The sequence below is a fragment of the Leuciscus leuciscus genome (genome assembly GCF_965113295.1).
Source record: "Leuciscus leuciscus genome assembly, chromosome: 9".
Classification (NCBI taxonomy): domain Eukaryota; kingdom Metazoa; phylum Chordata; class Actinopteri; order Cypriniformes; family Leuciscidae; genus Leuciscus; species Leuciscus leuciscus.
This window is the reverse complement of record NC_138733.1, coordinates 3,842,851-3,865,914: the sequence shown is the minus strand read 5'-3', so window position 1 is coordinate 3,865,914 and position 23,064 is coordinate 3,842,851. Positions and strand designations below refer to the sequence as shown.

The following is a 23,064-nucleotide window of genomic DNA, read 5'->3' as shown; positions in this document are numbered from 1 at the left end:
TTTTGGATAGATTATACATTTTTACTGTAAAATATCTGCCAACTCAAATAAGCCAATATTTGTTTGCCAATATTTGCTCATGTTAAATATAGTATGTTTTGTCAAAAATAAAGTAATCAAATAATCAATCAAATCCTTAACTTTGAAATATGTATGATAAAATGTATACTTTAGTTTTTACAAAGAAAGATTACACTTGAATTGTTGTTGTAATTGTAACCTTTTTAATAAAAAAATATATTTACAAGGTAGATGTAAACAAACTATTAAAAGGTAATAAGGTAATAAGCCTTTTCTTTAAATAATTTTTATTGTGTTTTATTAGTGACAAATTTGGGGAGAGGATAAATATTCCAAAACTGAAAATACAGTATGAGAATTAACTGCACAATTACTAGACATGTTTTCCTTGGATATTATAGGCCAAATTGCAAGCACACTATGTGGAAAAATAAAAAATAATTGAGATGCTTCCAACTGTTGCTCTTGCATTCTTGTGGCTCAGTGACTCACCTGAATGAAAGGGTCATTAAGTATGCAGGCCCCATTGTCTCCTAAGGTGTGAACCACTAAATATGCATGATCGTTGACGCCCACTCCGCATATTGCCTTTCCAAACAGAAAGTGCTTTGCAAAATTCAAATCAATGTATTGTGTTATGTGAATGATAAGGGCAGGATGATTTTCACATCATTTTGAAGAAAAAACACTAGGCAATGACATCTATTAGACAAAAGTCTTATTGGCACATATTTAGTATGTGTTTTATGGCCTTATTTCAGAAACTTTAGTTTTTAGTTTTTTCAATAACCACGCATAAACATTATTCTCTCAAAAATGCAGACATGTACATTCTTGTTGCTCACATATTATGGTAGCCCTGTTTGTGCTAAATAGTGTGTAATTTTTTTTTGCCATTAATATGTTTATAAGCAACTGAAAAAAGCACAAATGTCAGGGCATGTCAGAACATCTCAAGGACCCCAAAAACCCCTCAGACCTCAGAGGGTTAAGCCACTAGACTAGAGACATACGAGCCAGCGGCAAACGTCAGCAGCACTAGCCGAGGAAAGGCTGTTCTCGGCGGGGTACATGAGCGCCGAGCGTCCGATTAATTCAAATTTTTTAAAGATCAAATTTTCAAATAGGCACTCTTTATAAATAAACCAAAGATTTGAGCTTTAAACAACTACATTCTCACCTGAAAAACTACATTTCGTGACACAATAACAGTAGCATTTTTAAATTATGCGGGTTTTCTAATCTGCTATTGACGCTTGCTAGTTGGTGTGAGAAGCATTCTGGGAAACCTGGCTGTCTCAAGTCCACACAAGTCACCTCTCGATGCCTCCTCGGTAAAAGGGGTGGATCAAGAACACATCCGGGGATTTGAACTGGACTTGGTTAGATGTGAACTTTGAATTGGAACAGTACTTGGGCAGCGACTGATGACGTTTCACAAGAACAGACAAGTACGCATATTGAGAAACAGCTTATTGCTCTTTTGGATTAGCGATCGATCACACTACACGGCTTGGCGGTCATTGACTGTTTGTGGAGATATACTTGCTGGATTATTTCACCTTGGAGATCGCCTCACAGGACAGCGCTGTTCCTCATCGTGTGCACGGACTTAAAACGGCTTACCGGTGAGGTCGATTCAATGCACACATACACAACATTGGACTGGAACACACACTTACATTTTTGGATATTGATTTTCAGTGCTTTCTATTTAATACACTTTGGGTGGTCACTTGATCTTGCTTGTTTTGTTTACATTGTGAGCAATTCTATCCAACGCTTTCATAGAGGGTCTAGAACGTATATTTTGTGGTGTATCCTGCCTTGTATAGGCAGAACGTTACAAATTTAGATGGCTTAGGCAGAAACTTGGCTTGTTTAGTTCAAGTCAAGAATCTCAATGCACAAAAGAAAAAGGTTTAGTAGGGCAGAAGTCAAACTGAGAACAGTCATGAAACATCCAACTCCAGACAGAAATGAATACCAAAGAGAAACATGTTGAGTTTCATGAAGTTTATTAAAACACAAAAATTCACTTGACCAGGTTAACTTGTCCACTAGACACCACAGTTTGCCCACTAGAGATGGTCTTGACATGCGTGTCCCTTCCTGTAAAAAGTGGTAGAAGCATGAGGGGCATTTAAAAAAAAAAATCTCAGTTCCTGAAGTCAACTTACAGCAAGCACTCACTTTTCCTAGTGCAACTTTGCTCACAGGAGCCAGAGGAGGGATGGCACACCGCTGTACTACAGTGGATGAAGATCTAACAGAGGGGGAAAGGGTTAAGCCATAGAATTCACTGTAAAAAGCACTAATATTAAGGGTTGAGGTAAGGCTGCAGAGCATACGGTTTCCTGCAGAGGAGCCAGTGATGCTGGATCTACAAATGTGAACATCTTCACAACAAAGCGCTTGTAGTGGGTCGGGAACTGAAGACCAGATGATCCAGCCACTGGAACCAATGTGGTCAGGTAACGATCATCCTGGTAAGGGCATCTGAAAGGCAAAGAGGCAGTCAGAAATGCCTTACAGCACACTAGATGGATAAAGACTGGCCTTACTCACCCATCAACCAGAAGATCCCATTGGGGTAGACTGAGTGGACTGGGGGTTGATGTCGCCCAGCAACGTCCCAGCATCAGGACAATGTTGGGGTCGGTCCTCTCCAAAATGTGCACCTCAACATACACAGGCTCCCGCAGGACTTTTGTAACTGGATAATCAGCATCACTGTAGTAGGACGTGTACGCCTCATCCCCTGAGGAAGAATGCAGTGTTTAACTAGAAACTGGAGTTTTAGAAAGGCTTTAGGCATACTTGGGACAAACACTTACCTTCTGCACAGCCTTTGGTGACACATTGACCATTTGCCAGTCTAAGCTCCACCCTGAGGGGTCCAGGAGCAGCTACTGGTGGAGGTGGAGGAACGGTGTTGACCTCCACAACCAGAGCTTCCACAGAGGTACCAGAGTACCTACACTGGAAGAGAAGCCTGGACAACAAACAGTGAGCTTGTAGCACTTGTCAATGATTCACGTTTATGATAAAGCATACGTCACTTACTCAAAATGGCTGTCCCTTGTAATGGAACCAAGTGGTCCGATACCCACTTCATATGAGGAGGTCATTCTGTTTTCATACACCACATATCCACTGTCCTCCTGCAAATAGTAACATTGTTGGCATCCAATCCATTCTAAGCCATGCAGAACAAAACCAAGAGCAGCTACTCGCCATCATGCTTGTGCCACATGCAGTGACAGGGAACTGGTATATAGCAAAGAAAGGTGTGGATCCCACAGGACTGCAAGCTGGATCACTTCCACCCAGGAGACGGACTGAATCCAGGCTCAATCGAGGCAGCGTAACATCTCTAGCCACCACTACCACAAACTGACCATCTCTTATACACTGGACAGTCACTGGAACAAGTTACAAGAGCAGGTTATTGCTGAGGATCAGTTTAACATGAATGCCTCTACATTGACTCTACACTCTTACCTGCCTTCCCATAGTAACACTGCTGTCCATTAAAGCAGCAGTTGATAGCAGCACACTCAGCACCACTGATACCAGGTGGTCCACATTGAATCTGCTCATAATCCGCTACAGTACATTTGTCAAAGGGCTCTGCCTGTGCCACTGGCTGCTTAGGCTGAAACTGCTGAGGAAACTGTTGACTAGCTTGCTGTTGAACTGACTGAGGAAACTGTTGACTAACTTGCTGTTGAACTGACTGAGGAAACTGTTGACTAGCTTGCTGTTGAACCTGCTGAGGAAACTGTTGACTAGCTTGCTGTTGAACTGACTGAGGAAACTGTTGACTAGCTTGCTGTTGCACTGACTGAGGAAACTGTTGACTAGCTTGCTGTTGAACTGGCTTTTGAACCTTCTGAGGAATCCATTGACTAGCTTGCTGTTGAACTGGCTTTTGAACCTTCTGAGGAAACCATTGACTAGCTTGCTGTTGAACTGGCTTTTGAACCTTCTGAGGAAACCGTTGACTAGCTTGCTGTTGAACTGACTGAGGAAACTGTTGACTAGCTTGCTGTTGAACCTGCTGAGGAAACTGTTGACTAGCTTCCTGTTGAACCTGCTGAGGAAACTGTTGACTAGCTTGCTGTTGAACTGGCTTTTGAACCTTTTGAGGAAACCATTGACTAGATTGCTGTTGAACTGGCTTTTGAACCTTCTGAGGAAACCGTTGACTAGCTTGCTGTTGAACTGGCTTTTGAAACCGCTGGTCAGTTTGCTGGAACATCAGCGCATCAGGATTCAGGGGCAGATCACTCCACTTCGGAACAGCATGACTAAACGCACAGAACCAAACACAAAGTGCCAGAGACTGAACAGCACACCAACTTCCTGCCATTGTTCAACAGCTAGTCACACTGTTGAGGTGCTGCTTTTTGGTCCTTTTGTACTCTACAGACTTTGGCTAATTAATGATAATCCCACCCTCTTCATTAAGTCATGATGCTCCAGACTTGCACGAGTGGGAGTTTATGCAACTAGGTGATTCTATTGTTTCTTAAGTCAATTTTTTCCCTTTTGAACATACATAAAACCACATTGAGCTGGATTCAGAATAGTATGCTAGTACTATTTCTGTCATTCTGAATTCAGCCTTTTTTATATTAGATGTTTTAGCTATTCTGGATTGTTTTTCTCTCTCTTTGAAACACATCATAGTTTTCTCATGGCAACAGGCCTGTATATTTTAAGAAAGTTTAAATCACACCTGCTAGCGCACTTCTTAAAATGTTTACGTACTAGGTCAGTAGGCGGTAGAGTACACCGTTTTGCGGCTGTTCGAACACATTCAACCACATGAGCATCTACTCTATGAAAGCAATCTGGTCGAATGTGTTGGACTACCTCTGGAAGTGGCCAAAAATAGACAAGCTAAAAAAAAAAAAAGCCCCTTTTTTACACCTTCATTTACCACAGTCCACTTGTGATCCGATTTACAAAAAATGCTTCTTAGTACCAGGTGTAAACAAGGCCTTGGACAGCTACCTAGTTGGGATACAACAGTTAAGGGATGAATGCTTAAATGAAAGCAGTCTACATTACTGGGACTAGCCTGAAATTTAAATAAATAAATAAACAAAATTCAGTATCAACCAATCCTTTATCCCAAGATATGATTCTATACTTGCGTGACTGTAAAAAAGCATTACAAAAAGCCAATGAGTGACCTCAGAGGGGTTTGGGCATCAATATATGCAGTTATGCTAGTCCAGCCATAAAGTCGTATGTAAAGCCTCAAACAGACAGAAGCTAAAACCTTAATTATATGTGAAACATGAACAGGGGCCCAAGTTAATGACTAGAACTTGGCAAATAGTAAAGTTGTAGCGTGGCCACATAAAGGGGATATTTATAAGACGGCTTATTAAACTAATTAAAGAGTTATACATGTCAGTTGTTCTTATATTAAAGAATTCCTGGGTTTTTGTTCTGTCCAGTTTTGGTCTTACTGTTTTTTCTGAGCAAGAGTCTTGATCGTTACACCTGGGAATCCCCGTGACGTCATACTTCAGCTGATCAACTTCACTTCCGTTAAAGGGAGCCGGCTCACCGGCATTCGGGAGCAACTTTACTATGGCCGTTTCTCAATACCAAGTACGCAAACTTCGGACTTGAGTCCTTGGTAGTTCGGACTTGACAAGTTCGACTCAGGAGAATGAACTCCCGAGGACGGTAGGGATGGGGAAATGAAGCCTGATGAATCACTGAGGCTTTCTCCTGACTGTTCCGGGAAAAGATTCAAAGCTTCGAGAGTGTCGAGAACAGCGCCCTCTGGTGCTTATTTAAAATAAAGCAGCCAGAAGCCTGTGTTAGAAGCTCTGGCAGATGAAGCAACCACAACACACTCCATAGTTTCAATATTATGTGTACAAATAAAAGCCTTACATGTTTGTGTTTTATTTGTTCATTAAATAAATTCATTTTCTCTCCTCACAAACCCATCAACCAGACTGAGCCAACAATGACTCGTTAAATACATAGACAGTAAATAAACTGGACACAGCGACCCCATTGGATTCAACGGAGACAAGTGAAGTCAATTAGAAGCTCTCACTTCCTGGGGGTCGAGCGTACTGCGCAGACTCAAACTGAGTTTGACGACGTAGATGTGACGTGAGCAACCCGTCTGTCTTCTAGTAGCTGTGCCAAGAGAAATCTGAATCATTCCCTTCCGAAACTTGCAGAGACGGAGAGTGTGAGTAGGAGCTGTCCATGAGCTAGGAGCAGGAGCAACTTTTGCTAAGTATTCTGATTACTTATTTTGTCATTTTGCCTCCACGTCCCCCCGATCAAAATGAATGGGAGTCAATGGAATGCTAACAGCAGGTGGGGGTCGGCTAATCAATGGCGGTGCCCGGGGAAGCTTCAAAATAATATGAAACCCTGCCCCCCTGGTTAAATAAGATCTGGGGTTCGAGCCTTCTGACACCCAAAGCGAAACGCGCACGTGATTGGACAGAAAGTGAGGCTCGTCGATCACGTGACTCTAGTAAACCAATACACACCCCGATACGGGGCTTCACTAGAAATTGTGTCGCATGTGTGATACGCACATCGAAGCTTCAGTGTCATACGTAACATCACTAGAGGACGGGAGGACGCAAGTCCGATAATTCTGCAAATGGAACAGCGACGTACTTGATAGCGTCACTCAGCTCGCTCTGGCTACTCCGGTTATCTCTTTATGTATATTTAGGCTACAATAAAACAAAATATGTTATAAAACACCACTCTGCCTCTCTTCATTTTCATTAAAAAAAATCTTAAACATATTAATTGCCACTGTGGTTCAGGCAACGCAATTGATTATTTTCACTGCATATATTTATAACAACACGAAATATAAAACACAACCCTGACTCTTTTTGTTTTGATACATAAAAAACATTATAATATTGATCATTAAAACTGACATTTAGCAAAAATATTTTATTATATATGTACATACAGTGAAGAGAATAGGCAACATGTATACATTTCTCCCACCTCTCCCACACTTCTACCATCACTCACACACATCATCAACTCATCCCTCCATACTGGCACCTTCCCTACAGCATTCAAGCAGGCTCGGGTTACTCCACTGCTCAAAAAACCAACGCTAAACACATCATTTGTAGAGAATTACAGACCTATCTCTCTCCTACCATTCATTGCGAAGACACTTGAAAGAGCTGTCTTCAACCAACTAACATCCTTCTTGTCTCTAAACAACCAGCTGGATGTCAACCAATCTGGCTTCAAGAAAGGACATTCAACTGAGACTGCATTACTGTCAGTCACAGAAGCCCTACGGATCGCAAAAGCTGCTTCCAAATCTTCAGTCCTCATTCTCCTGGATCTGTCTGCTGCCTTCGACACGGTGAATCATCAGATCCTTATGTCCACCCTCTCATCACTGGGCATCACAGGAACTTCACTCCACTGGTTTGAGTCCTATCTCACAGGTAGGTCCTTCAAGGTCGCATGGAGAGGTAAGGTATCCAGAGCACATCAGCTGACCACAGGTGTTCCCCAGGGTTCAGTTCTTGGTCCCCTCCTCTTCTCCATCTACACCACATCACTGGGACACATCATACAGGCACACGGTTTTTCCTACCACTGCTATGCTGATGACACGCAGCTCTTCCTCTCCTTTCAACCAGATGATCCCACAGTAGCTGCACGGGTCTCAAGCTGTCTGGCGGACATCTCCACATGGATGAAGGAACATCACCTGCAGCTCAACCTGGCAAAGACTGAGCTTCTCGTCCTCCCTGCCAATCCATCTCTACAGCACGACTTCACCATCCAGCTAGAGTCATCATTAATCACCCCATCAAGATCGGTCAGAAATCTTGGAGTAACGTTTGATGACCAGCTGACCTTCACAGATCACATTTCAAAGACAGCTCGATCATGCAGGTTTGCACTGCACAACATCAGGAAGATCAGGCCTTTCCTAACTGAGCATGCAACACAACTTATCGTCCAGGCCCTGGTCATCTCTAGGCTTGACTACTGCAATGCTCTTCTGGCTGGACTTCCAGCATGTGCAACCAAACCCCTACAGATGATCCAGAATGCTGCAGCTCGTCTTGTCTTCAACGAGCCCAAGAGGGCCCACGTCACTCCTCTGTTCATCTCTCTGCACTGGCTACCTCTCGCTGCTCGCATCAAGTTCAAGGCACTGACGCTTGCTTACAGAACTATCACAGGCTCAGCTCCCTCCTACTTTCACTCACTCCTACGAGTCTACATCCCTACCAAACACCTACGATCGGTCAACGAGCGACGTCTCGTGGTTCCATCACAGAAAGCCACAAAATCACTTTCCAGAACATTCTCATTCACAGTTCCATGCTGGTGGAACGCTCTCCCCACCCTCATCCGGAATGCAGAATCCCTGACAACATTCAAAAGACAGCTGAAAACCAATCTCTTCCGTGAGCACTTAACCTTATATAAAAAAATATATAAAAAAATTTTTTTTTTTCTTTTGCCTTTGAAACATCACTTATCAGGCTTATGCTACTCTGAATAATACCTGAACTTTGTATTTTGAGCACTTCTTGCGTTGTTGTTGCTTTTGCCTCTTTATGATGACTCGCTGAATTTAGTCCTAATTTGTAAGTCGCTTTGGATAAAGGCGTCTGCTAAATGACTAAATGTAAATGTAAATTTATCAAATAAAATTACATAACCTTTTTTGTTAAATGTCAGTTTTAATGATCAATAATAGCCATTATAAAAGTACAAGTAGCCTAAAAGGTATAAGAAGCTTTACAATAATAAAGCAAACGATTCAGTCAAACATAATTCAGCGCTCTAGGCTACAACATAAAGTTAAATAGACTAAATATATAAAGCTATGAAACTTCACTTTGCCCTCAGCCAAAACGTTTTGCCAGGGAACAAATGATAGACTGAGACAAAAATAAATAAATAAAATAAATAACCCGTTAGATATACACAAGACGATTTATATCTCATGTTAAACCACTAGACTAGAGACATACGAGCCAGCGGCAAACGTCAGCAGCACTAGCCGAGGAAAGGCTGTTCTCGGCGGGGTACATGAGCGCCGAGCGTCCGATTGCCTGGATCTCACAACTCCGAAAACGTCAGATCAAATTTTCAAATAGGCGCTCTCTTTATAAATAAACCAAAGATTTGAGCTTTAAACAACTACATTTCGTGACACAATAACAGTAGCATTTTTAAATTATGCGGGTTTTCTAATCTGCTATTGACACTTGCTAGTTGGTGTGAGAAGCATTCTGGGATACCTGGCTGTCTCAAGTCCACACAAGTCACCTCTCGATGCCTCCTTGGTAAAAGGGGTGGATCAAGAACACATCCGGGGATTTGAACTGGACTTGGTTAGATGTGAACTTTGAATTGGAACAGTACTTGGGCAGCGACTGATGACGTTTCACAAGAACAGACAAGTACGCATATTGAGAAACAGCTTATTGCTCTTTTGGATTAGCGATCGATCACACTACACGGCTTGGCGGTCATTGACTGTTTGTGGAGATATACTTGCTGGATTATTTCACCTTGGAGATCGCCTCACAGGACAGCGCTGTTCCTCATCGTGTGCACGGACTTAAAACGGCTTACCGGTGAGGTCGATTCAATGCACACATACACAACATTGGACTGGAACACACACTTACATTTTTGGATATTGATTTTCAGTGCTTTCTATTTAATACACTTTGGGTGGTCACTTGATCTTGCTTGTTTTGTTTACATTGTGAGCAATTCTATCCAACGCTTTCATAGAGGGTCTAGAACGTATATTTTGTGGTGTATCCTGCCTTGTATAGGCAGAACGTTACAAATTTAGATGGCTTAGGCAGAAACTTGGCTTGTTTAGTTCAAGTCAAGAATCTCAATGCACAAAAGAAAAAGGTTTAGTAGGGCAGAAGTCAAACTGAGAACAGTCATGAAACATCCAACTCCAGACAGAAATGAATACCAAAGAGAAACATGTTGAGTTTCATGAAGTTTATTAAAACACAAAAATTCACTTGACCAGGTTAACTTGTCCACTAGACACCACAGTTTGCCCACTAGAGATGGTCTTGACATGCGTGTCCCTTCCTGTAAAAAGTGGTAGAAGCATGAGGGGCATTTAAAAAAAAAATCTCAGTTCCTGAAGTCAACTTACAGCAAGCACTCACTTTTCCTAGTGCAACTTTGCTCACAGGAGCCAGAGGAGGGATGGCACACCGCTGTACTACAGTGGATGAAGATCTAACAGAGGGGGAAAGGGTTAAGCCATAGAATTCACTGTAAAAAGCACTAATATTAAGGGTTGAGGTAAGGCTGCAGAGCATACGGTTTCCTGCAGAGGAGCCAGTGATGCTGGATCTACAAATGTGAACATCTTCACAACAAAGCGCTTGTAGTGGGTCGGGAACTGAAGACCAGATGATCCAGCCACTGGAACCAATGTGGTCAGGTAACGATCATCCTGGTAAGGGCATCTGAAAGGCAAAGAGGCAGTCAGAAATGCCTTACAGCACACTAGATGGATAAAGACTGGCCTTACTCACCCATCAACAAGAAGATCCCATTGGGGTAGACTGAGTGGACTGGGGGTTGATGTCGCCCAGCAACGTCCCAGCATCAGGACAATGTTGGGGTCGGTCCTCTCCAAAATGTGCACCTCAACATACACAGGCTCCCGCAGGACTTTTGTAACTGGATAATCAGCATCACTGTAGTAGGACGTGTACGCCTCATCCCCTGAGGAAGAATGCAGTGTTTAACTAGAAACTGGAGTTTTAGAAAGGCTTTAGGCATACTTGGGACAAACACTTACCTTCTGCACAGCCTTTGGTGACACATTGACCATTTGCCAGTCTAAGCTCCACCCTGAGGGGTCCAGGAGCAGCTACTGGTGGAGGTGGAGGAACGGTGTTGACCTCCACAACCAGAGCTTCCACAGAGGTACCAGAGTACCTACACTGGAAGAGAAGCCTGGACAACAAACAGTGAGCTTGTAGCACTTGTCAATGATTCACGTTTATGATAAAGCATACGTCACTTACTCAAAATGGCTGTCCCTTGTAATGGAACCAAGTGGTCCGATACCCACTTCATATGAGGAGGTCATTCTGTTTTCATACACCACATATCCACTGTCCTCCTGCAAATAGTAACATTGTTGGCATCCAATCCATTCTAAGCCATGCAGAACAAAACCAAGAGCAGCTACTCGCCATCATGCTTGTGCCACATGCAGTGACAGGGAACTGGTATATAGCAAAGAAAGGTGTGGATCCCACAGGACTGCAAGCTGGATCACTTCCACCCAGGAGACGGACTGAATCCAGGCTCAATCGAGGCAGCGTAACATCTCTAGCCACCACTACCACAAACTGACCATCTCTTATACACTGGACAGTCACTGGAACAAGTTACAAGAGCAGGTTATTGCTGAGGATCAGTTTAACATGAATGCCTCTACATTGACTCTACACTCTTACCTGCCTTCCCATAGTAACACTGCTGTCCATTAAAGCAGCAGTTGATAGCAGCACACTCAGCACCACTGATACCAGGTGGTCCACATTGAATCTGCTCATAATCCGCTACAGTACATTTGTCAAAGGGCTCTGCCTGTGCCACTGGCTGCTTAGGCTGAAACTGCTGAGGAAACTGTTGACTAGCTTGCTGTTGAACTGACTGAGGAAACTGTTGACTAACTTGCTGTTGAACTGACTGAGGAAACTGTTGACTAGCTTGCTGTTGAACCTGCTGAGGAAACTGTTGACTAGCTTGCCGTTGAACTGACTGAGGAAACTGTTGACTAGCTTGCTGTTGCACTGACTGAGGAAACTGTTGACTAGCTTGCTGTTGAACTGGCTTTTGAACCTTCTGAGGAATCCATTGACTAGCTTGCTGTTGAACTGGCTTTTGAACCTTCTGAGGAAACCATTGACTAGCTTGCTGTTGAACTGGCTTTTGAACCTTCTGAGGAAACCGTTGACTAGCTTGCTGTTGAACTGACTGAGGAAACTGTTGACTAGCTTGCTGTTGAACCTGCTGAGGAAACTGTTGACTAGCTTCCTGTTGAACTGACTGAGGAAACTGTTGACTAGCTTCCTGTTGAACTGACTGAGGAAACTGTTGACTAGCTTGCTGTTGAACTGGCTTTTGAACCTTCTGAGGAAACCATTGACTAGATTGCTGTTGAACTGGCTTTTGAACCTTCTGAGGAAACCGTTGACTAGCTTGCTGTTGAACTGGCTTTTGAAACCGCTGGTCAGTTTGCTGGAACATCAGCGCATCAGGATTCAGGGGCAGATCACTCCACTTCGGAACAGCATGACTAAACGCACAGAACCAAACACAAAGTGCCAGAGACTGAACAGCACACCAACTTCCTGCCATTGTTCAACAGCTAGTCACACTGTTGAGGTGCTGCTTTTTGGTCCTTTTGTACTCTACAGACTTTGGCTAATTAATGATAATCCCACCCTCTTCATTAAGTCATGATGCTCCAGACTTGCACGAGTGGGAGTTTATGCAACTAGGTGATTCTATTGTTTCTTAAGTCAATTTTTTCCCTTTTGAACATACATAAAACCACATTGAGCTGGATTCAGAATAGTATGCTAGTACTATTTCTGTCATTCTGAATTCAGCCTTTTTTATATTAGATGTTTTAGCTATTCTGGATTGTTTTTCTCTCTCTTTGAAACACATCATAGTTTTCTCATGGCAACAGGCCTGTATATTTTAAGAAAGTTTAAATCACACCTGCTAGCGCACTTCTTAAAATGTTTACGTACTAGGTCAGTAGGCGGTAGAGTACACCGTTTTGCGGCTGTTCGAACACATTCAACCACATGAGCATCTACTCTATGAAAGCAATCTGGTCGAATGTGTTGGACTACCTCTGAAAGTGGCCAAAAATAGACAAGCTAAAAAAAAAAAAAGCCCCTTTTTTACACCTTCATTTACCACAGTCCACTTGTGATCCGATTTACAAAAAATGCTTCTTAGTACCAGGTGTAAACAAGGCCTTGGACAGCTACCTAGTTGGGATACAACAGTTAAGGGATGAATGCTTAAATGAAAGCAGTCTACATTACTGGGACTAGCCTGAAATTTAAATAAATAAATAAACAAAATTCAGTATCAACCAATCCTTTATCCCAAGATATGATTCTATACTTGCGTGACTGTAAAAAAGCATTACAAAAAGCCAATGAGTGACCTCAGAGGGGTTTGGGCATCAATATATGCAGTTATGCTAGTCCAGCCATAAAGTCGTATGTAAAGCCTCAAACAGACAGAAGCTAAAACCTTAATTATATGTGAAACATGAACAGGGGCCCAAGTTAATGACTAGAACTTGGCAAATAGTAAAGTTGTAGCGTGGCCACATAAAGGGGATATTTATAAGACGGCTTATTAAACTAATTAAAGAGTTATACATGTCAGATGTTCTTATATTAAAGAATCCCTGGGTTTTTGTTGCCCCTGTCCAGTTTTGGTCTTACTGTTTTTTCTGAGCAAGAGTCTTGATCGTTACACCTGGGAATCCCCGTGACGTCATACTTCAGCTGATCAACTTCACTTCCGTTAAAGGGAGCCGGCTCACCGGCATTCGGGAGCAACTTTACTATGGCCGTTTCTCAATACCAAGTACGCAAACTTCGGACTTGAGTCCTTGGTAGTTCGGACTTGACAAGTTCGACTCAGGAGAATGAACTCCCGAGGACGGTAGGGATGGGGAAATGAAGCCTGATGAATCACTGAGGCTTTCTCCTGACTGTTCCGGGAAAAGATTCAAAGCTTCGAGAGTGTCGAGAACAGCGCCCTCTGGTGCTTATTTAAAATAAAGCAGCCAGAAGCCTGTGTTAGAAGCTCTGGCAGATGAAGCAACCACAACACACTCCATAGTTTCAATATTATGTGTACAAATAAAAGCCTTACATGTTTGTGTTTTATTTGTTCATTAAATAAATTCATTTTCTCTCCTCACAAACCCATCAACCAGACTGAGCCAACAATGACTCGTTAAATACATAGACAGTATATAAACTGGACACAGCGACCCCATTGGATTCAACGGAGACAAGTGAAGTCAATTAGAAGCTCTCACTTCCTGGGGGTCGAGCGTACTGCGCAGACTCAAACTGAGTTTGACGACGTAGATGTGACGTGAGCAACCCGTCTGTCTTCTAGTAGCTGTGCCAAGAGAAATCTGAATCATTCCCTTCCGAAACTTGCAGAGACGGAGAGTGTGAGTAGGAGCTGTCCATGAGCTAGGAGCAGGAGCAACTTTTGCTAAGTATTCTGATTACTTATTTTGTCATTTTGCCTCCACGTCCCCCCGATCAAAATGAATGGGAGTCAATGGAATGCTAACAGCAGGTGGGGGTCGGCTAATCAATGGCGGTGCCCGGGGAAGCTTCAAAATAATATGAAACCCTGCCCCCCTGGTTAAATAAGATCTGGGGTTCGAGCCTTCTGACACCCAAAGCGAAACGCGCACGTGATTGGACAGAAAGTGAGGCTCGTCGATCACGTGACTCTAGTAAACCAATACACACCCCGATACGGGGCTTCACTAGAAATTGTGTCGCATGTGTGATACGCACATCGAAGCTTCAGTGTCATACGTAACATCACTAGAGTACGGGAGGACGCAAGTCCGATAATTCTGCAAATGGAACAGCGACGTACTTGATAGCGTCACTCAGCTCGCTCTGGCTACTCCGGTTATCTCTTTATGTATATTTAGGCTACAATAAAACAAAATATGTTATAAAACACCACTCTGCCTCTCTTCATTTTCATTAAAAAAAATCTTAAACATATTAATTGCCACTGTGGTTCAGGCAACGCAATTGATTATTTTCACTGCATATATTTATAACAACACGAAATATAAAACACAACCCTGACTCTTTTTGTTTTGATACATAAAAAACATTATAATATTGATCATTAAAACTGACATTTAGCAAAAATATTTTATTATATATGTACATACAGTGAAGAGAATAGGCAACATGTATAAATTTCTCCCACCTCTCCCACACTTCTACCATCACTCACACACATCATCAACTCATCCCTCCATACTGGCACCTTCCCTACAGCATTCAAGCAGGCTCGGGTTACTCCACTGCTCAAAAAACCAACGCTAAACACATCATTTGTAGAGAATTACAGACCTATCTCTCTCCTACCATTCATTGCGAAGACACTTGAAAGAGCTGTCTTCAACCAACTAACATCCTTCTTGTCTCTAAACAACCAGCTGGATGTCAACCAATCTGGCTTCAAGAAAGGACATTCAACTGAGACTGCATTACTGTCAGTCACAGAAGCCCTACGGATCGCAAAAGCTGCTTCCAAATCTTCAGTCCTCATTCTCCTGGATCTGTCTGCTGCCTTCGACACGGTGAATCATCAGATCCTTATGTCCACCCTCTCATCACTGGGCATCACAGGAACTTCACTCCACTGGTTTGAGTCCTATCTCACAGGTAGGTCCTTCAAGGTCGCATGGAGAGGTGAGGTATCCAGAGCACATCAGCTGACCACAGGTGTTCCCCAGGGTTCAGTTCTTGGTCCCCTCCTCTTCTCCATCTACACCACATCACTGGGACACATCATACAGGCACACGGTTTTTCCTACCACTGCTATGCTGATGACACGCAGCTCTTCCTCTCCTTTCAACCAGATGATCCCACAGTAGCTGCACGGGTCTCAAGCTGTCTGGCGGACATCTCCACATGGATGAAGGAACATCACCTGCAGCTCAACCTGGCAAAGACTGAGCTTCTCGTCCTCCCTGCCAATCCATCTCTACAGCACGACTTCACCATCCAGCTAGAGTCATCATTAATCACCCCATCAAGATCGGTCAGAAATCTTGGAGTAACGTTTGATGACCAGCTGACCTTCACAGATCACATTTCAAAGACAGCTCGATCATGCAGGTTTGCACTGCACAACATCAGGAAGATCAGGCCTTTCCTAACTGAGCATGCAACACAACTTATCGTCCAGGCCCTGGTCATCTCTAGGCTTGACTACTGCAATGCTCTTCTGGCTGGACTTCCAGCATGTGCAACCAAACCCCTACAGATGATCCAGAATGCTGCAGCTCGTCTTGTCTTCAACGAGCCCAAGAGGGCCCACGTCACTCCTCTGTTCATCTCTCTGCACTGGCTACCTCTCGCTGCTCGCATCAAGTTCAAGGCACTGACGCTTGCTTACAGAACTATCACAGGCTCAGCTCCCTCCTACTTTCACTCACTCCTACGAGTCTACATCCCTACCAGACACCTACGATCGGTCAACGAGCGACGTCTCGTGGTTCCATCACAGAAAGCCACAAAATCACTTTCCAGAACATTCTCATTCACAGTTCCATGCTGGTGGAACGCTCTCCCCACCCTCATCCGGAATGCAGAATCCCTGACAACATTCAAAAGACAGCTGAAAACCAATCTCTTCCGTGAGCACTTAACCTTATAGAAAAAAAAAAAAAAAAAAAAAAATGTTTTCCTTTTGCCTTTGAAACATCACTTATCAGGCTTATGCTACTCTGAATAATACCTGAACTTTGTATTTTGAGCACTTCTTGCGTTGTTGTTGCTTTTGCCTCTTTATGATGACTCGCTGAATTTAGTCCTAATTTGTAAGTCGCTTTGGATAAAGGCGTCTGCTAAATGACAAAATGTAAATGTAAATTTATCAAATAAAATTACATAACCTTTTTTGTTAAATGTCAGTTTTAATGATCAATAATAGCCATTATAAAAGTACAAGTAGCCTAAAAGGTATAAGAAGCTTTACAATAATAAAGCAAACGATTCAGTCAAACATAATTCAGCGCTCTAGGCTACAACATAAAGTTAAATAGACTAAATATATAAAGCTATGAAACTTCACTTTGCCCTCAGCCAAAACGTTTTGCCAGGGAACAAATGATAGACTGAGACAAAAATAAATAAATAAAATAAATAACCCGTTAGATATACACAAGACGATTTATATCTCATGTTAAACCACTAGACTAGAGACATACGAGCCAGCGGCAAACGTCAGCAGCACTAGCCGAGGAAAGGCTGTTCTCGGCGGGGTACATGAGCGCCGAGCGCCTGGATCTCACAACTCCGAAAACGTCAGATCAAATTTTCAAATAGGCGCTCTCTTTATAAACCAAAGATTTGAGCTTTAAACAACTACATTTCGTGACACAATAACAGTAGCATTTTTAAATTATGCGGGTTTTCTAATCTGCTATTGACACTTGCTAGTTGGTGTGAGAAGCATTCTGGGATACCTGGCTGTCTCAAGTCCACACAAGTCACCTCTCGATGCCTCCTCGGTAAAAGGGGTGGATCAAGAACACATCCGGGGATTTGAACTGGACTTGGTTAGATGTGAACTTTGAATTGGAACAGTACTTGGGCAGCGACTGATGACGTTTCACAAGAACAGACAAGTACGCATATTGAGAAACAGCTTATTGCTCTTTTGGATTAGCGATCGATCACACTACATGGCTTGGCGGTCATTGACTGTTTGTGGAGATATACTTGCTGGATTATTTCACCTTGGAGATCGCCTCACAGGACAGCGCTGTTCCTCATCGTGTGCACGGACTTAAAACGGCTTACCGGTGAGGTCGATTCAATGCACACATACACAACATTGGACTGGAACACACACTTACATTTTTGGATATTGATTTTCAGTGCTTTCTATTTAATACACTTTGGGTGGTCACTTGATCTTGCTTGTTTTGTTTACATTGTGAGCAATTCTATCCAACGCTTTCATAGAGGGTCTAGAACGTATATTTTGTGGTGTATCCTGCCTTGTATAGGCAGAACGTTACAAATTTAGATGGCTTAGGCAGAAACTTGGCTTGTTTAGTTCAAGTCAAGAATCTCAATGCACAAAAGAAAAAGGTTTAGTAGGGCAGAAGTCAAACTGAGAACAGTCATGAAACATCCAACTCCAGACAGAAATGAATACCAAAGAGAAACATGTTGAGTTTCATGAAGTTTATTAAAACACAAAAATTCACTTGACCAGGTTAACTTGTCCACTAGACACCACAGTTTGCCCACTAGAGATGGTCTTGACATGCGTGTCCCTTCCTGTAAAAAGTGGTAGAAGCATGAGGGGCATTTAAAAAAAAAAATCTCAGTTCCTGAAGTCAACTTACAGCAAGCACTCACTTTTCCTAGTGCAACTTTGCTCACAGGAGCCAGAGGAGGGATGGCACACCGCTGTACTACAGTGGATGAAGATCTAACAGAGGGGGAAAGGGTTAAGCCATAGAATTCACTGTAAAAAGCACTAATATTAAGGGTTGAGGTAAGGCTGCAGAGCATACGGTTTCCTGCAGAGGAGCCAGTGATGCTGGATCTACAAATGTGAACATCTTCACAACAAAGCGCTTGTAGTGGGTCGGGAACTGAAGACCAGATGATCCAGCCACTGGAACCAATGTGGTCAGGTAACGATCATCCTGGTAAGGGCATCTGAAAGGCAAAGAGGCAGTCAGAAATGCCTTACAGCACACTAGATGGATAAAGACTGGCCTTACTCACCCATCAACAAGAAGATCCCATTGGGGTAGACTGAGTGGACTGGGGGTTGATGTCGCCCAGCAACGTCCCAGCATCAGGACAATGTTGGGGTCGGTCCTCTCCAAAATGTGCACCTCAACATACACAGGCTCCCGCAGGACTTTTGTAACTGGATAATCAGCATCACTGTAGTAGGACGTGTACGCCTCATCCCCTGAGGAAGAATGCAGTGTTTAACTAGAAACTGGAGTTTTAGAAAGGCTTTAGGCATACTTGGGACAAACACTTACCTTCTGCACAGCCTTTGGTGACACATTGACCATTTGCCAGTCTAAGCTCCACCCTGAGGGGTCCAGGAGCAGCTACTGGTGGAGGTGGAGGAACGGTGTTGACCTCCACAACCAGAGCTTCCACAGAGGTACCAGAGTACCTACACTGGAAGAGAAGCCTGGACAACAAACAGTGAGCTTGTAGCACTTGTCAATGATTCACGTTTATGATAAAGCATACGTCACTTACTCAAAATGGCTGTCCCTTGTAATGGAACCAAGTGGTCCGATACCCACTTCATATGAGGAGGTCATTCTGTTTTCATACACCACATATCCACTGTCCTCCTGCAAATAGTAACATTGTTGGCATCCAATCCATTCTAAGCCATGCAGAACAAAACCAAGAGCAGCTACTCGCCATCATGCTTGTGCCACATGCAGTGACAGGGAACTGGTATATAGCAAAGAAAGGTGTGGATCCCACAGGACTGCAAGCTGGATCACTTCCACCCAGGAGACGGACTGAATCCAGGCTCAATCGAGGCAGCGTAACATCTCTAGCCACCACTACCACAAACTGACCATCTCTTATACACTGGACAGTCACTGGAACAAGTTACAAGAGCAGGTTATTGCTGAGGATCCGTTTAACATGAATGCCTCTACATTGACTACACTCTTACCTGCCTTCCCATAGTAACACTGCTGTCCATTAAAGCAGCAGTTGATAGCAGCACACTCAGCACCACTGATACCAGGTGGTCCACATTGAATCTGCTCATAATCCGCTACAGTACATTTGTCAAAGGGCTCTGCCTGTGCCACTGGCTGCTTAGGCTGAAACTGCTGAGGAAACTGTTGACTAGCTTGCTGTTGAACTGACTGAGGAAACTGTTGACTAACTTGCTGTTGAACTGACTGAGGAAACTGTTGACTAGCTTGCTGTTGAACCTGCTGAGGAAACTGTTGACTAGCTTGCCGTTGAACTGACTGAGGAAACTGTTGACTAGCTTGCTGTTGCACTGACTGAGGAAACTGTTGACTAGCTTGCTGTTGAACTGGCTTTTGAACCTTCTGAGGAATCCATTGACTAGCTTGCTGTTGAACTGGCTTTTGAACCTTCTGAGGAAACCATTGACTAGCTTGCTGTTGAACTGGCTTTTGAACCTTCTGAGGAAACCGTTGACTAGATTGCTGTTGAACTGACTGAGGAAACTGTTGACTAGCTTGCTGTTGAACCTGCTGAGGAAACTGTTGACTAGCTTCCTGTTGAACTGACTGAGGAAACTGTTGACTAGCTTGCTGTTGAACCTGCTGAGGAAACTGTTGACTAGCTTGCTGTTGAACTGGCTTTTGAACCTTCTGAGGAAACCATTGACTAGCTTGCTGTTGAACTGGCTTTTGAACCTTCTGAGGAAACCATTGACTAGATTGCTGTTGAACTGGCTTTTGAACCTTCTGAGGAAACCGTTGACTAGCTTGCTGTTGAACTGGCTTTTGAAACCGCTGGTCAGTTTGCTGGAACATCAGCGCATCAGGATTCAGGGGCAGATCACTCCACTTCGGAACAGCATGACTAAACGCACAGAACCAAACACAAAGTGCCAGAGACTGAACAGCACACCAACTTCCTGCCATTGTTCAACAGCTAGTCACACTGTTGAGGTGCTGCTTTTTGGTCCTTTTGTACTCTACAGACTTTGGCTAATTAATGATAATCCCACCCTCTTCATTAAGTCATGATGCTCCAGACTTGCACGAGTGGGAGTTTATGCAACTAGGTGATTCTATTGTTTCTTAAGTCAATTTTTTCCCTTTTGAACATACATAAAACCACATTGAGCTGGATTCAGAATAGTATGCTAGTACTATTTCTGTCATTCTGAATTCAGCCTTTTTTATATTAGATGTTTTAGCTATTCTGGATTGTTTTTCTCTCTCTTTGAAACACATCATAGTTTTCTCATGGCAACAGGCCTGTATATTTTAAGAAAGTTTAAATCACACCTGCTAGCGCACTTCTTAAAATGTTTACGTACTAGGTCAGTAGGCGGTAGAGTACACCGTTTTGCGGCTGTTCGAACACATTCAACCACATGAGCATCTACTCTATGAAAGCAATCTGGTCGAATGTGTTGGACTACCTCTGAAAGTGGCCAAAAATAGACAAGCTAAAAAAAAAAAAGCCCCTTTTTTACACCTTCGTTTACCACAGTCCACTTGTGATCCGATTTACAAAAAATGCTTCTTAGTACCAGGTGTAAACAAGGCCTTGGACAGCTACCTAGTTGGGATACAACAGTTAAGGGATGAATGCTTAAATGAAAGCAGTCTACATTACTGGGACTAGCCTGAAATTTAAATAAATAAATAAACAAAATTCAGTATCAACCAATCCTTTATCCCAAGATATGATTCTATACTTGCGTGACTGTAAAAAAGCATTACAAAAAGCCAATGAGTGACCTCAGAGGGGTTTGGGCATCAATATATGCAGTTATGCTAGTCCAGCCATAAAGTCGTATGTAAAGCCTCAAACAGACAGAAGCTAAAACCTTAATTATATGTGAAACATGAACAGGGGCCCAAGTTAATGACTAGAACTTGGCAAATAGTAAAGTTGTAGCGTGGCCACATAAAGGGGATATTTATAAGACGGCTTATTAAACTAATTAAAGAGTTATACATGTCAGATGTTCTTATATTAAAGAATCCCTGGGTTTTTGTTGCCCCTGTCCAGTTTTGGTCTTACTGTTTTTTCTGAGCAAGAGTCTTGATCGTTACACCTGGGAATCCCCGTGACGTCATACTTCAGCTGATCAACTTCACTTCCGTTAAAGGGAGCCGGCTCACCGGCATTCGGGAGCAACTTTACTATGGCCGTTTCTCAATACCAAGTACGCAAACTTCGGACTTGAGTCCTTGGTAGTTCGGACTTGACAAGTTCGACTCAGGAGAATGAACTCCCGAGGACGGTAGGGATGGGGAAATGAAGCCTGATGAATCACTGAGGCTTTCTCCTGACTGTTCCGGGAAAAGATTCAAAGCTTCGAGAGTGTCGAGAACAGCGCCCTCTGGTGCTTATTTAAAATAAAGCAGCCAGAAGCCTGTGTTAGAAGCTCTGGCAGATGAAGCAACCACAACACACTCCATAGTTTCAATATTATGTGTACAAATAAAAGCCTTACATGTTTGTGTTTTATTTGTTCATTAAATAAATTCATTTTCTCTCCTCACAAACCCATCAACCAGACTGAGCCAACAATGACTCGTTAAATACATAGACAGTATATAAACTGGACACAGCGACCCCATTGGATTCAACGGAGACAAGTGAAGTCAATTAGAAGCTCTCACTTCCTGGGGGTCGAGCGTACTGCGCAGACTCAAACTGAGTTTGACGACGTAGATGTGACGTGAGCAACCCGTCTGTCTTCTAGTAGCTGTGCCAAGAGAAATCTGAATCATTCCCTTCCGAAACTTGCAGAGACGGAGAGTGTGAGTAGGAGCTGTCCATGAGCTAGGAGCAGGAGCAACTTTTGCTAAGTATTCTGATTACTTATTTTGTCATTTTGCCTCCACGTCCCCCCGATCAAAATGAATGGGAGTCAATGGAATGCTAACAGCAGGTGGGGGTCGGCTAATCAATGGCGGTGCCCGGGGAAGCTTCAAAATAATATGAAACCCTGCCCCCCTGGTTAAATAAGATCTGGGGTTCGAGCCTTCTGACACCCAAAGCGAAACGCGCACGTGATTGGACAGAAAGTGAGGCTCGTCGATCACGTGACTCTAGTAAACCAATACACACCCCGATACGGGGCTTCACTAGAAATTGTGTCGCATGTGTGATACGCACATCGAAGCTTCAGTGTCATACGTAACATCACTAGAGGACGGGAGGACGCAAGTCCGATAATTCTGCAAATGGAACAGCGACGTACTTGATAGCGTCACTCAGCTCGCTCTGGCTACTCCGGTTATCTCTTTATGTATATTTAGGCTACAATAAAACAAAATATGTTATAAAACACCACTCTGCCTCTCTTCATTTTCATTAAAAAAAATCTTAAACATATTAATTGCCACTGTGGTTCAGGCAACGCAATTGATTATTTTCACTGCATATATTTATAACAACACGAAATATAAAACACAACCCTGACTC

The 23,064-nt window shown here is 43.1% G+C and overlaps 3 protein-coding genes across 3 annotated transcripts; all 3 read right to left on the bottom strand.

Annotated features, from left to right (window-relative positions):
* Positions 1-2,016: 2,016 nt before the first annotated feature.
* LOC309506952 (zona pellucida sperm-binding protein 4-like) lies at positions 2,017-4,385 on the bottom strand. The gene is made up of 9 exons (XM_082180986.1): positions 4,082-4,385; positions 3,526-3,961; positions 3,259-3,446; positions 3,088-3,185; positions 2,859-3,016; positions 2,590-2,782; positions 2,373-2,520; positions 2,215-2,287; positions 2,017-2,133 (listed from the first exon to the last, which is right to left on the bottom strand). The coding sequence occupies exons 1-9, from the start codon at positions 4,283-4,285 to the stop codon at positions 2,057-2,059; spliced, it is 1,575 nt and encodes a 524-aa protein (XP_082037112.1). The 5' UTR covers positions 4,286-4,385; the 3' UTR covers positions 2,017-2,056.
* A 5,647-nt stretch (positions 4,386-10,032) lies between these two features.
* On the bottom strand, positions 10,033-12,362 carry LOC309505621 (zona pellucida sperm-binding protein 4-like). The gene is made up of 9 exons (XM_082179033.1): positions 12,061-12,362; positions 11,541-11,808; positions 11,274-11,461; positions 11,103-11,200; positions 10,874-11,031; positions 10,605-10,797; positions 10,388-10,535; positions 10,230-10,302; positions 10,033-10,149 (listed from the first exon to the last, which is right to left on the bottom strand). Exons 1-9 carry the CDS (start codon positions 12,334-12,336, stop codon positions 10,073-10,075), a joined length of 1,479 nt encoding a protein of 492 aa, XP_082035159.1. The 5' UTR covers positions 12,337-12,362; the 3' UTR covers positions 10,033-10,072.
* Positions 12,363-18,075: 5,713 nt separating this feature from the next.
* Positions 18,076-20,531, bottom strand: LOC309505366 (zona pellucida sperm-binding protein 4-like). The gene is made up of 10 exons (XM_082178729.1): positions 20,103-20,531; positions 20,007-20,066; positions 19,583-19,850; positions 19,318-19,505; positions 19,147-19,244; positions 18,918-19,075; positions 18,649-18,841; positions 18,432-18,579; positions 18,274-18,346; positions 18,076-18,192 (listed from the first exon to the last, which is right to left on the bottom strand). The coding sequence occupies exons 1-10, from the start codon at positions 20,424-20,426 to the stop codon at positions 18,116-18,118; spliced, it is 1,587 nt and encodes a 528-aa protein (XP_082034855.1). The 5' UTR covers positions 20,427-20,531; the 3' UTR covers positions 18,076-18,115.
* Positions 20,532-23,064: the final 2,533 nt, after the last annotated feature.